The 15067-nt window shown below is 44.2% G+C and overlaps 1 protein-coding gene across 2 annotated transcripts in view; it reads left to right on the plus strand.

Annotated features, from left to right (window-relative positions):
* Nucleotides 1-15067, plus strand: part of SUSD6 (sushi domain containing 6) — a 93729-nt gene that overhangs the window by 30701 nt on the left and 47961 nt on the right. Inside the window, exons 1-2 of one of the 2 annotated variants that reach the window (XM_070513885.1) lie at nt 13077-13198; nt 13465-13669. In XM_070513885.1, coding sequence (XP_070369986.1) covers nt 13549-13669 — 121 coding nt within the window. In that variant the 5' untranslated portion in view covers nt 13077-13198; nt 13465-13548. Of the gene's footprint in view, nt 1-13076; nt 13199-13464; nt 13670-15067 lie in introns of those variants that run through there. The other variant, XM_014867193.3, reaches the window with a different exon arrangement.

A 15067-nucleotide genomic window follows, 5' to 3' on the forward strand; every position in this document is an offset into this window, starting at 1 on the left:
GCCTTCTATCATAAGGCTCGGTGTGTGTTTCCAGGTGTTAATCTGGCAAGAACATGCACATGTATACACACTTTGTGCTGCCTTCCTATACCTCCTGACCATGGTCCCATTTAACCTGGGTAACTAATTGAACTAATAGGCACAATTGATGAGCAAATAGCAGGTGCTTAGCTGCCTATGGGTTAGGTTCAGACAGCCCTCGGGGGGCAGGGGAGGAGCATTAAATCTCTATGTGCAGTGGCCCTTCCATCTTACTTAGTCTTACTCGGTGCCAGATACTGTATTAATTCTTCAAAAATGTGTGAATCTTGGACTCTTTGCAATTCTATGAAATAGGTATTGTTACCCCAGGTTTATATGTGACAAAACAGAGGCTCACAGCAGTAAAGCGGTATACCTAGAGCCTGTAAAAAGCCAGAGGCAGAACCAGGATTTGAGTTCCCCTTTGTGTGACCTTAAAACCCACCTTGATTGATCCTGTAATTAGCTGTTTCATTTCTCTCTTCTGGGTTCCAGCTTACTTCCCTGTTTTGTCTTTGACACTTTGGCTGTTATATCTACTATGTGTCTTCACTTCCTACCTCATGTTGTAGTTATTTGTGTATTTTCATCTCCCCTAGTAGACTGTAAATTCTTTAAGGGCATGTGCTTTCTCCCATCTTTGTACCTTTTGTGGAATCTAGTATATATAGGTCCCCAATACATGTATTAAATGAAATCAGTAAGTTTCTTAAGAAAGGTAGGTATTAGGAATGAGTCCTTGTCTGGAGGGAAATATCAGCTTCCTTCATTAATTATGATTTTTTTCCTCATCTACTGTGTTTATCGTAATCCCTTTTAACATCTAGGTTGTTACCTGGACTTTATGAAATTTTTCATTTGGTACCTCTGCCTGAACTTTGACTAATTTGAGATTACTTTTGGAGTCTTTATTTGGAGATTTAAGGAAATATCCCGTGTTGTGAATTAATCAGATTCCTTTCTTCTTGGGCCCTGATTTAGAGCCCCACATGGAGAGAACTGGAAGTATGATTGGAGTTAGAAATGGAACATGTAGGCCCTGGTAGAGGGACTCTGTACAGTTAGAGGGTCATATTAGGGCATAGGTGGGAGCAGGGGTGTGGGACTAATCAAAGGGGAAGGAACAGTGGGCAAGTTCCTGCTTCTCGTTTTTGCTTGTGGCCTCAAAGTCCAACCTTGACAGCTTACAGGAAGTTTGGGTAATTTGTGAGAAAGAGGACAAGAAGAGTCATGGTTTGGTTATAAATTAGGAGGCTTCTTGGAACTTGCACGAGACGGAGAACTTTTGGAGCTAGAAGACTGTCTTGTTTAGCTTAAGTGTGTACTTCGTTGAGGCTGTTAAGCTTCAGTAGATGGAGGTGAAGAGCATGCTCCTAGAATCTTAGATGAACGTGAACCTCAGGGGAAAATACTCAGATGATATTTGAGTAGAACGGAGGAAAATGGCAGAAGCTGGGACCATGTTTATGGAGAATCTTAAGGCGTGAGAGACACTAGGAAAGGTCACTTCTCTGGCCCTGCCACTTGGTTGACTGTTTCTTCCCACTCATGAATCCTACAGAAGAGGTAGCAGTTTATGGGGAGGGGTGAAGGAGTAGAGAGGCTTTTATGTTGTTGTGAAATACTAAGGAAGCAGGCAACCCTTTAATATTCATCCCCAGCTTCTCCCTAGCTTTGGCCCACCATAGTGTGTGGGAGTATCAGTTCCGAGGGACTCTCCATGCCGAGATCTCTGACCTATCTGAACAGTTCAGGAAGCCTTAACTGAAATCTTTTGATTAACCGAGGAGGTACAATTTATAAGATAGAAATTCCCTTTAGCCATTATCCAGTCTTTCTTCTCCCTTCTTTTCCACCCCCCTCAACCCCCGCCAATAGTTTTGCCCTTATTGTGTCTGCTTTCTCACTTTGAAGTCATGTTAAAGTTAATACGATCTGCCTTCACCACCCTAATGAAACTGCTCTTGATGAGATCACCGATAATCTCCTAGTGACCCGATCCAATGGATGTCTTTTCATCTTCATCTTACTGGACCTTTGCTGCATCTCCCCTCTCCCCCTTATATCCTCCTTGAATCTCTCTGTCCCTGCCTTAACATCTGCGATACACAGGCTCCTGGTTTCCTTGCACTTCTGGAGTGTCTTTCATGGACTCTCCTTCCTCAGTATGCCCCTTTAAAAAGTTAGTGTTCTCCCCAAGATTCTGTCCTTGATTCTCTTTTCTCTATTTTGTATGGTTTCAACCATCACTTACAGGCTGATAAGTCCAGGGCTATATCCTAAGCTCAGAGCACTCTGCAGAGTTTCATACTCATTTCTCATTTGCCTGCTAGACCTTTCTACCTGGATATCCTTCAAGCACCTACAATTCAACACATTCAGGAGTAACCTGAACTAAATTCATTCCATTCTTTACCAGAATCTGCTTGTCTACCTTTGTTTTTTCTTCTGTGGTAGCTTCTGTCATTCACTCAGTCACTTAGGCTAAAAACCTAGGTGTCATCCTTTATTGGTCTCACTCATCCCAGCCCATTAGTTTTTGGCGTGTCCTGCAGCATTTGGCACATCATGGACACTGAATAAAATAAAACATTTCTTAATTTCATCTGAATTTAATTATAGTTTATCACTTTGGTCTTGATAAAGCTGAACACCTCTGGTTACACTCTTAACTTTTGGGAAGGGTGTTTGATTTTTGGCCACATTCAAATTACATTAAGGAGAAGGCATTTTTTTGTTTGTTTAAAACACTGTGCTTTTCTGTTAGGGCTGTGCTAAGGAGCTGCTGACAGTTAAAGATGAGGTGGGTGAAGTCAGATTGTGCTGGCCCAGGAGGGTGTTGTCCTTGGTGCTCATGGGGGTAGAGGCAGTATGTTGTGGGTGAACTTGCCAGATGCTGTGGGCTTAATGTGAGTAATGGGTAAGACTTTCCCACTGGGGAGGGTAATATGCCCCCATTTACTCACTGATGGATTTCCTAATTGTATCCTAGTGTTTCTAACAGAAACACTAAGGATGTGTTTGTAGCTGTCTTGCTTTGTCAAGTTTATCTCCCTTCCTTTCCACCTAGCCCCCTAAAAAAGGAAACAGAAAAGGAGAAAGTGACTTAAAGAATCATTGGATTTGGAGCCAGAGAAGCTCTTCAGGTAGTGGTCCCCTAGCTCAACCCTTCCATTTTCAGATGATGATGATGATGATGATGATAATGATAGATGGTGATAACTATAATATCTACCATTTTCGACGACTTACTAAGTATCAGACACTTTGCTAAGTGCTTCACATGCATTTCCCTATATAACACTTACAATAGTCCCCTGAGATAGCTACTGTATCAGTCTATTTTATAGATAAGGAAACTGAGGTCCAGAAAGGTTGGATAACTGCATTGGAATTAAAGAGTATGCTGAAGCAGCTATTGTGCAGAGAGATGAGGCATCTTGCTTGCTCAAGGTCAAATTTTCCAGTTAGAGGCAGAACATGAGTAGAATCCAGATCTCCTGACCTTGAACTCGGCATATAATTTTGTTCTGACCTGAGAATTCATTCTCTGGTCATTTTTGGCTCATTTCTCGCTCAACCCTTTTTAATTTCAGTGAAATGAATGAAATAAAGGAAAGGATGGTTTAGAGTTGGGGTTTTTGGTGAGTTTTTAAAGTTTATTTTTAAATAGGCAGCCTTCCCAGACTGACTGGGAATGTAGAAGAAGGCCTGAGGACCAGGAAGTGACACAGACCTATTTATGCCATCCCACTCTGGGGCCTTTGGAAAGCCGTCCACAGAGATGATAAAAAATAAACATCACTGCATCAGCCAGTTCTGTTTGGTTTGCTATTTTTGACCTGGAGGAGGTGTTTCCTGAACAGCTCTGAGTACTTTGAAAACCCAAATCTAGCACCTAAACATCCCCTTGAGTCAGGTTTTATGGACAGATATTTATTTCTTGTTACCAGACAGCATTCAGTGAGTCTTGGCAGACAAAATTATCACTATTTTTTTTCTTTTTTTTCTTTTAAGACTGGCACCTGGACTAACAACTGTTGCCAATCTTTTTTTTTTTTTTCTGCTTTATCTCCCCAAACCCCTCCTATACACAGTTGTATATCCTAGTTGCAGGTCCTTCTAGTTGTGGGATGTGGGACGCCACCTCAACGTGGCCTGACTAGCGGTGCCATGTCCACGCCCAGGATCCGAACCCTGGACCGCCGCAGTGGAGCGCGTGAACTTAACCACTTGGCCACGGAGCCGGCCCCTCACTATCTTTTTCTTTTTTTTTTTTCTTTTTCTCTGCCTTCCTTTCAGTGAATTGTTCTTCCATTTCTTTTTCTTTCTTTATAATTAGCACTGTGCCTGCAAAACTGTCCTGAGAGGTGACTGAATATGTGCACGATCTTGAAGGTCCAGCTCAAAGCTTTCTCTTTCACTTCCCCACTACTCCCAATCAGAAGTGTATTCCTATCTACTCTGCATTTTCATAGCACTTTTTTTTAAAACCTTTTTATTGGGCACTAGTAACAATTTCACAGTGTTGTATAGATAAACATATAATTCCTCTCACGTACATTGTGAATTCCTTGAGAGTGAGAACTATGCCCCACTTCACCTCGGTGATCACGCAAACCTTGCACTGAAGACAGCCAGTAAATGTTTATTGAATTGCAATATAGTCACTGCAAACACAGAACCCTAAGAAGCTGATTTAGCAAATCAGCTTCCCAGACTTTATTTGCAAGTAGATATTGAAGCCTGCTCCACTCAGGTCTGATGGGAACCAAGCAGAGGGGTGTGATGACACACAGATGTATCTCTGAGGTCTAGGAACCAATTACATCTGCTTCTGCCAAGCATCTGCCGTGCTTCCTGGCCAAAACTTAAGGCTTTTCCCGTCTTGTTTTATCTCTGCTCTTATTTTGCCATCTTGTATTTCCTACATAAATTAATGTCTTTTAGGTTTATCTTTTTTTTCCCTTCAGTGAACAAGTAAATATTGAACACTCTGGGGGCACAGAAAGAGGCAGAGTTGGTGGTCCCTGCAGGAATTTACTACCTGCAGTAAATGCAGCACACAACAGTTAAGTAACTGTGAGTGGGCCCTGGGAAGGGATATGATTGGTTGTCTCAATTGTGGTTCAGGCAGTGATCCTTTGGGTTCAGAAGAGCCTCCCATGCTTGTGGGTTGACTTGATGAGTTTTTTCACAGGAAGCGCAACTAAGCTTGACCTGGTATTTGGAAAACGAAAGAGCAGGGAGCCCTTTGCAGTAGGAAGGCAGGAGAAGGAAAGACTTCTAGACCCATTTATTGGATTCTGTTTATCTGTATAATGGGGGTAATGACACCTATTTAATGTGGTAATGAGTGTGTGCATGTATATGTATGTTGTATGTGTGTTTATATATAACACAGCTGGCCCTCATGCTCTAGTGGTTAAGATCTGGCGCTCTCACTGCTGTGGTCTGGGTTCGTTTCCCAATCTGGGAACTTCACCACCTGTCTGTCAGTTGTCATACTGTGGCATGTTGCTATGATGCTGAAAGCTTGCCACCAGTATTTCAAATACCAGCAGGGTCCCCCGTGGTGGACAGGTTTCAGTGGAGCTTCCAGACTAACACAGACTAGGAAGAAGCACCTGGCTGCCCACTCCTGAAAAAAATTAGCCATGAAAACCCTATGAATAGCAGCGGAGCATTGTCTGATACAGCACTGGAAGGTGAGAGGATGGTGCAGAAAGACCGGGCAGGGTTCAGCTCTGCTGTCCATAGGGTCACTGGGAGTTGGATTGACTTGATGGCACTAACAGTGAAAATGTATATAACACAGGTAAGCTCCATGTCCTTATCCTTCCCTACAACATATTCAGGCTAGAAAACCTCCTAGGTCCCTCTAGACACAGTATTATTTTAGTATAGTCACATACATAATTATTTAATTTTGAGAGAGAGAATGCTAAGTTCCTTAAAAAATATTTTTAGAACTTCCTAGGAGATAACCTTAGAGTTTCACTTGTTTAACCTGTTGGCTGTTCTTTCATCTAGGTGAACTTTGTGTTTTGAGCCTCGTCTCAGAGCATCTGTTTCCAGCCCAGCTGATTGGTGCCTTTTGGAGTCTAGGGGTTGCTCAGTCACAGCCTGTTAGAGCAGGAAGGGGCCGTAGCCAATGCTGATTTGAGTGTCTACTGTTCAGACACTGTCATGCATCCTTCACATTTATCTCATTTCCATCTCACAGCACTCCAGTTGGCAATATTGTCTATCCAGTTTATAGATGGGAACTGAAAATAACTTGCTCTAGACCGCCTAACTAATATCCAAGCAGACCAGAGATTCTGACCCCGTCTACCAGAATCTTTCCACGATCCCAGCCTCCCTGAGAGAGTTTTAGTTGAACTGTTTCATTTTACTGGTGAGGAAACAGAGGCATAGGGAGAAGCTATTTGTCCTGGTTCAGCCCTTCAGTCATTGCTGAAGCTGGAGAGAAGTGGTGGCCTGCCTTCAGGGTCAGAAATTTACACTCTAAGCCAAGTTGTTGCCTGCAGGCACTCTTCTGTTTTTCTGTCCTGTCTGTGTCTGTCTTGCTTTGTTCTCTTTTGTCCTCTCTTGCATCTTTTCTTTCTGTCTGGGCCCCCTACAGCTCTGTAGTGATTCCTTGTGTATGCAGAGGCTGGGTTTTTTTGCTAGACATTTGTTATTTTTGGAAAGCATTTTAGGAACGCTGTGTACGGATGCCTATACAAATGTGCTGACGGATTCATTAAGCTCTAAATGGGAAAGTGGAGTCTCCTGAGTTTGCTGCAGTGCAGAGGAAGATAGATGCTAGGATAGGTCTTAGGAGATGTCGGGGGAGAGGACTGCTCATGCAGAACAGTGAGGATGGATTTAACATTTCTTCCTTCCAGTCAGACTTTTGTTGACTTAGGTTTTCAGAGGAAATACTTGTGGGCCCCTCCCATTCCCTAGAATACCTTCCAGATTCCTTAGAACTGAAAGGGCATTTGGGGATCATCCAGGCTCACCCCTTGAGGACCAGGAAGAATGATTGACTTGCCTGAGGCCAAACCACTGCTGGTTGGTGGAGCTGGGACTTAGGGCTGTCTCCTGCATTCAGGTCCATGCTGCAGTCATCCACTGTTAGGCTCCAGAAGAGAGGTGTTGGAGACTGTTAAAGAGAAGGCTTAGGGATGGGGTGGTAGTGTGTCTGCTAGCATTCCTGCTGTCTGAAGCCTGAGGAATAGGGTAGAGGGAAAGTGTGATAACAAGAGGATGTGGTGAGCACTTCTACGGGAAGAAGACAAGGATACAAGCAATATCAAAGCAATTAAAAACATTTTCTACCATCTATCCTACCCTGGCTTAGGTGGCTTATGAAAAAAGCTGAAGGTTATTTTCATGATTTGCCGGAGGTGCGTTTTAACAAGAGTTTGATGTTTGTGTCTTTGGGGCTTTGGAGCTGGAGATTAAAAGGAAATGGATATGGTAACATTCTGACTCTCAAGGATCTCAAAGTCCACAGGCCAACCCTGTGGCGCAGTGGTTAAGTGCGCACGTTCCACTTTGGCAGCCTGGGGTTCGCCAGTTTGGATCCTGGGTGCGGACATGACACCGCTTGGCAAGCCATGCTGTGGTAGGCGTCCCACATATAAAGTAGAGGAAGATGGGCACGGATGTTAGCTCAGGGCCAGTCTTCCTCAGCAAAAAGAGGATTGGAAGCAGTGAGCTCAGGGCTTATCTTCCTCAAAAAAAAAATAGAAAAGGATCTCAAAGTCCAATAGAAGAATTTGTGCCTATTGAAGCACTCTCATTTTAGTGGCACAGAAGATAAGGGAAGAAAGGGAAAGAAAGGTTAGCAAGATTGGAAGAAACCATCTATCCACGGAGTGGGGGATGGAGAGTAAACTGAAGACATCTAGAAGTAACTTCATTTCATCATTTTGGGGAGAAGAGTGGGAGGCATTAAGATCTGACCTTGTATTTTGTCCCTTCTGAGCCTCACTAGAGACTAGTGAGATATTCAAAGCAAGCAACAGCCTTATTTTACAGATGAGGAAACAAAGACAGAGATGAGGTAAGTGGCTTCCTCAAGTCAGAGCCATGGTTTCAGGGCAATGTTCTTCCTCTTGGAGGATCATTCTGGACGGGAAATGAGTGTTCATAACACCACATTCAGCAGAGCACAGTCACCCAGCTTTTGATGTTTTGGGTTCACAGAAGTGGGAAAGGACAGACCCAGACCTTGAGGGACTGACAGTGCTGGCTCATGGGGTCTCCCTTTACCGCGTGCCATTGGGGCAGCAGCATAGTACCAAGAAAAAATCAGAAGAGTGAATGCAAATTTTCCGTGGCTCCTCCTCACTCTATGTTTTGGAGGGAAAATTGGCTGCTGGAGGAAGAGGTGGGTTTTACAAAGAGGAGTTTGGACGCTCTGGAGAGTTCTGTGGCTGAGAGAGGCCTTCGGACCGTTTTTTAGATGTGGAAATGGAAGCCAGAGAGCTTCATGACTGGCCAGCTAGTTGGTGGAGTTTGGGACTAACTCATAGCCCCAGGCCTCCTCCTCTTTTCTTACCTTTAAGTTTAAATGTTACATGCCTTGTGAGGATGGGTGAGTGCTAGCTTTGAAAATGAGGCTTACCTCCAGGTTTCTCTTTAATGATAGTTTTTTCCAATTTACTTTTTATTGTAAAGTAAAATTGGCCATTTTAAGTGTATAGTTCAGTGATGTTCAGTACATTCATAATGTCGTGCAACCATCACCACCATCTGTCTCCATAACTCTTTTCATCTCACAGAACTGACCCTCCATATCCATTAAACACTAACTCCCCATCCCTTGTTCCCCCAGCCCATGACAGTCACATTTCTACTTTCTATCTCTACTTAATCATAATTTTTTTTAATTGGGGGAAGTGGTCACTAACATACCAAAGGAATGCTGAAGGGAAATGATTCCTTTTTTTTTTTTTTAAGTTTTTACCTGTGTGTTTTTCTAGGGGTGATGAATACCTAGTTCATTTGTTCTGAAGTGTTTTTCTTTTCGCTTGGTCTAAAGCCACAATTCAAGGACAGGTTTTATTTTGTTTTTTAAATTCTGTGTTCAAAACAGATCCTTTCTTAAAATGATCCAATGTATAGTATCGCTCGTTCTCCACAGTACCTGGGTTCTTCTGTTCTGGGCGATACTCTGGGGTTGTGGGGATTCGCTTTTCTCTGTGTTCTTTCTGAAGCACTAACTCTTGGCTCAGTCTTGCATGACTACCCTCCGTTCATGTTATCTCTTTTCTTTGCAAAGCTGCCATTTCCATCACCCTGTCTGTTCTGCACTTGTTCAAGTGAGCTGGTGGAATTGGTCCCTTGGCTCAGGTAGCTGCTTAAGCAATAAGGGAGGAGCTAGGAGTCTTCACAACAAAACAAAACAAAACAAAACAGGAGCTCATATGTCTACATCTTCCCAATTCCACACGGGTTCCTCCCTGCAGTATTTGCGAGTTTGGTAAACATTTGCTGCCTGCCTGTCAGTTACCAGGCCTTGTGCTGGCTGTTGAAGATTCCAAGTTGAGTAATCGACAGTCCTTGCCTTCAAGGAACTTTGAGCCTAGTGACGTGAGACAGATAAACCAAAAGATGTAATAATCTGCTAGAGTTGCAGTTGTAGCAGGGTGCTAAAGGTCCTTTGGGGTAAGCAGGGGGTTAGTTCTGTTGGAGGTGGGTATGGTATGAAGTGTCAGAAAAGAATTCCTCCAGGAGATGACCCTTGTGCTAAGCCTTGAAAGTGACTCTGCTCCCGGCAGAGGGAGCAGTCAGGTTTATTTGAATGTCAGTTTGTTGAGGGAGGAGACAGGCAGTCTACAGGAAGGCCTTGCTACATTAATTTTATTTTGTATTTTATCTGTTTGAATAGGTAATGCATGCACGAGGTACAACACTCAAGGAGACTAAAAGGGAATACCTACAGTGAAAAATGAGTTTCCTTTCCTGTTAAACACTCAGTTCCCTTCCCTGAAGGCAATCGTTAGCTATCAGTTTCGTGTGCATAATACCAGAGAGAGATTTTCAGTGCATGTAGGTGTGTGTGTGCATGTGTGTGTCCTTTAAAAATACACATAAGTGGTTTTCTTCACATACTAATTTTGGAAGTCATTCCATGTCAGTACAGACTGAACTACCCAGGTTTTTTTTTTTTGGTGGGAAGATTGGCCCTGAGCTAACATCTGTGCCAATCTTCCTCTTTTTTTGCTTGAGGAAAATTGTCCCAGAGCTAACATCTGTGCCAGTCTTCTTCTTTTTTGTATGTAGGATGCCACCACAGCATGGCTTGATGAGTGGTGTGTAGGTCTGTGCCTGGGGTCCGAGACTGCAAACCCCAGGCTGCCAAAGTGGAGCATGCGAACTTAACCACTACACCACAAGGCCGGCCCCCCAGTTCCTTTTAAACCACTGCATAATATTCTATTATATGGGTGTATGACAACTTATTTTAGTCCCCTGTCAATCTTTTGCCAGTATAAATAATGCAGTGAATGTGTGTCATTGCACATATGTGATTTCTGAGGTCAGATTCTAGAAGTAGAATTGGTAGGTCAGAGAATATGTGTATGTTTTGGACAGATACTGTCAAATTGCCCTCCAGAGAGCTCCACATAATTATAAAAGACTAAATTAAAGATTTTTTACCACTTGGCGCTCCCCCCACTCTTCCCCAAATCCCTGCCAGAGTGAACTTCTTAAATGAGTTTGGTCCTACAGCCTCCCTGTTTGTAATGCTGTAAGTTCCATGTGGTTTTTAGGATAAAGTTTAAACTCCTCAGCCTAGCCCCTGCCTCTGGCCTCTGCCAGGAGTGCTATGCTCCCGTTGCTCTGCTGCACTTGTATTTGGTACCTCCTTCTTTTCCTTTTTTCACTGGACACATCCACTAGCAGTCAGCTTAGCATCACCTCCTCTGGGTAGTCTTTCCTGATTACCTCCACTCGTGCACAGAATACCAGAGCAGCACCCTGAGTCAGCCTCATCCATTCACTACAGAAATATTTGTTGTGCACATGCTGTGATGTGGCACACGCAGGTGTTATTCTCAGTGATCCACTGGTTGTTGCCTTGAGGCGATGATGACTGCCTGCTAGGGTTTCCTGCTGTGGCTGCATCTAAAACAGCAGCACCAAAAGGCCCATTGCTGACTGGCTAGTGGTCCTGGGCATATCCTTTAGCTTCTTCAGACCTTGGTTTTGGCATCTGTCAAATGAGGAGGTGAAGCTCGTGACATCCAAGGTCCCCACAGATCAGGTCTTATTAATAATTACCATGGCAACAGCAGCCAGTGTTTATTGTGGACTTGCAAAGTGCCAGGCACTGTGCCAAGCACTTTGTCAGATGATCCTAATTCTTACATTAACCCTTGGAAGACAGTATGGTTACTGTCCCATTTTACAGAGGGGACAACTGAGACTAAGAGAGTAATTTGGCCACAAGGTCATAATAGAGGAAACAAATTTAAATCCTGGCATTCTGACTTTACTGTTCTTAGCCACATAAATGTATACATATTCCATATATTTACTCACATGCAATTTTGTGAACTGTCTTGGATCATTCACCCCTAGACCTCTCCATGAACTGTCTCTGTTCCACAGCTTTAAAGGCTCAACTTGGAGCCTGGGTGAAAGCTGGGGACGGAAGACTGCTACCATCACAACTCTTTAGGGGTAGTGGGTGAGGACCCAGTGGCTGGCTCTATTCTTGAACCCCTGGCTCATGCTCATTGAAGACCCTCATAGCTGCTTTTCCTTTGGACTGAGACAACTCATGTTGCTGTTCGCAGTAACTCTTTTTAGAAGAAGGGCGTAGGCCTGAGTCAAGGCTTCAGGCTTGGATTAAAGGCAGATCTGGTTAATATCCCTGACATAGTCTCAGGGGCATCCTTCATTAGATTTGTAGATGGCAGGCACCCCTATCTATTTACATAAAGCCTTATTAATGGAGAAGGAGGTACGTGTGGAATTAAAATAAAAAAGGAAGGGGCTGGCCTGGTGGTGCAGCGGTTAAGTTCACACGTTCCGTTTCCGTGGCCCGGGGTTTGCAGGTTCGGATCCCAGGCACGGACCTACGAACCGCATGTCAAGCCCTGCTGTGGCAGGCATCCCATGTATAAAGTAGAGGAAGATGGGCACAGATGTTAGCTTAGGACCAGTCTTCCTCAGCAAAAAAGAGGAGGATTGGTGGCGGATGTTAGCTCAGGGCTAATCTTCCTCAAAAAAACAAAAAGAAAAAAGGAAGTGTAATCTTATTATTTGGAATACCTGTTATAAACTATGATAAATGAAATCAAATGAGTCAACTAAAATATAATAGACCCATATCATAATGTATCATCAACTCAGCTGCTTCCCTGAAGGCATGTAGAAAAAAATCCTTAAAAATCTTGACTCCTGATATTTTTTTTTTTTTAAAGATTTTATTTTTTTCCTTTTTCTCCCCAATGCCCCCTGGTACATAGTTGTATATTCTTTGTTGTGGGTCCTTCTAGTTGTGGCATGTGGGACGCTGCCTCAGCGTGGTCTGACGAGCAGTGCTATGTCCGCGCCCAGGATTCGAACCAACGAAACACTGGGCCGCCTGCAGCGGAGCGCGCGAACTTAACCACTCGGCCACGGGGCCAGCCCCCTCCTGATATTTTTTTTTTTTTTTTAAGATATTGGTTCCTACTTTTGAAGTCTTTGTCTAGAGTCAGCGGTGGGGCTAATTAACAATTCCAACCTGTTCTCTCCCCAGTCATTGTCAGGTACAGCTAACAAGTCTGGCCTCTAGGGTCACAGGTTTGTCAGGTTCGCCTTGATTACTTAGCCCATTTTTGAGATTCGTGGCAGTCATGTCAGAGTCAGATCCTCAGGGGCTCCTCCAGCCTCTGGTGGTTGAGCAGGCCAAGCCAGGGCCCTTGGCTCTTGCTGCTGCATTCCTTCCCTAGGTGGTGTATTTCTCCCTTAAAGACACGTGTTCTCTGTTTGTTTTTTTTTTTCCTTTTGATTAGTTGAACTTGCTCTACGTCCAAGTGGCAAATGCAAAGCTAGACTCAGGGTGTAGCAGCTCTGTGTCAGCAGCTCCCTCTCTCCTCCTCTCTGCTGGAGCCACCGAGGCAGGCAGTGGGCAGACCCAGGGCAGTTTCTGAAAGTCCTGCTGTGCCTGACAGATCTCCGGGTGAGCCAGAGCTTGTCTCCTTCTCCTATCGCAAGGGTCTGGCTCCCCAATGCTGATGCTGATGCCAGCTTGCTGCATGCCTTGGCGTTTCCCCAGGGAGAAGTTGAAAAGCCACTTCTGAGCTTGTATCTTCTCCTGGCAGCAGAAATTCAGTTGCTAAAATTCTTTCAACTTTGTGTGTGATTATGCCTTCCTCACCTAATTGTGTAACTAACTTATGGCTAAAGTTTTCACTTTACTTACATTCTTTTTCTTGTTTTTTATAGGTGAGTCTACCCCTGGCTGACTTGAGAATTCTTACTTCTGGCTTTTAAATTTTTTCTTTTTAAAATAACTTGGACGGATAAAAGATGTGCCATGGCAGGATAGCACCAAAGAGCACCTCAGCGTTTGCCGTGGCCTCCGTGGGACATGGAGTGTTCCTTCCGCTGGTGATCCTTAGCACCCTCCTTGGAGACGGACTTGCCTCAGGTAAGTTGCAGCCTGCCTTCTGTGTGTGGGAGGGACAAGACTCAATACCGTTGTTTATCCCAAAGGCTGGGATAGGGGACTCTCCATCTTGCGGGCAGTCTCAGTGAGAGCAGAGGGAGGGGGCTTTTGTGCTGTGGTATAGCAGGGAGCCAGTCCTGGGGGCATGGCACCAAGGGGCCTAATGAGCCAGCCAGAGGAGGGGTGTGTAGGAACCTGCTGGTGATAACATTATCACCCCCTCTCCTCTCAGCAGTAGTCATCAGGCAAGAGTGCAGGATTCAGAGCATGATGTGTGGTAAGGGTGCAGGCGGTGGAATCAAACTGTCTGTGTTTAGAGCCCAGTCCTACCACTTGCTGGCTCTGTGACCCTGCACAAGTCTCTATTTCTGTCAGCCTCAGTTTCCTCAGCTATAGAATGGGATAATAACGGTACCTCCCTCACAGGGTAGTTGTGAAGACCGAGATAACACGATAAGCACTTAAGTATTGTTGTTTAGCTCTCTATTGTTTGTTTCTTGTCTTTCTATGCTTTTTCTTAGAATGAGTTCAGAGTTGAGGTATTGCAATTTAGCGAAAACAGGATCTGGTCACTGATACTATGAACTTTGTGATGTTGGATGAGCCACTTACCATTCTGTGGCTTAGTTTTTCTATCTGTCAAATGTCCAGGGTTGACCTGGATAACATTTGAGGTCACATCTGGCTCCCTCAGTCTATACTTTCATGATTCTAAGGGCTTTCTGGTTGAAGATGGTAAGCTGATGAGCCGGGGCTAGAATGTAGCAGTGAGCCTTTTTGAGTTTGTACAGTCCTTGTTGCCTTCAACAATGCTCTGGAGAAGCATTGAGTTCTCTTCATGTGGTTCTAGACCTGGTATTGTTAGAAAGGGCGTATTTAGGGGTTTACTGTAGGCCTCTGGGTGATGCTACTGACTGTGTCTCTGTATCTGTGAGCACTGATAGGGGCCTCAGTCACTTATGATTGAGCTCACCAAGAATGGTGCTTCTACCAGACGTCAGTAGGTATAGGTGTATGGCAGTTTTCTTTGGACAGTGTTCCCTGGAGAGGCATCTCAGCTAGATTCTGGGAGCGGACTTGGACAGGGGGTGGTGTGGTATAGTGTGGCTTGTGGAGTCCCCATAGCTTAGTGCTGTCTCTTTCATTCCTTTTCTATCAACTCCCACCACCTGCTTACCTAACATATACAGATAATGGTACAATCTCATGTAATCTTATTTTTTTCTTCTAAATTGTTGGGAAAAACAATTACTGATTTTTTGTTCCATCATAGCCTTCCCCACCACCCACATACAAATTTCTTCTTCTTCACCCCATTCTGACACTTAACTCAAACTTTTCCCATAAGCCGGAGACCTCCTTGGCTGTGAGGAGCCCCTG

Source organism: Equus asinus, chromosome 7 (assembly GCF_041296235.1).
Source record: "Equus asinus isolate D_3611 breed Donkey chromosome 7, EquAss-T2T_v2, whole genome shotgun sequence".
Classification (NCBI taxonomy): domain Eukaryota; kingdom Metazoa; phylum Chordata; class Mammalia; order Perissodactyla; family Equidae; genus Equus; species Equus asinus.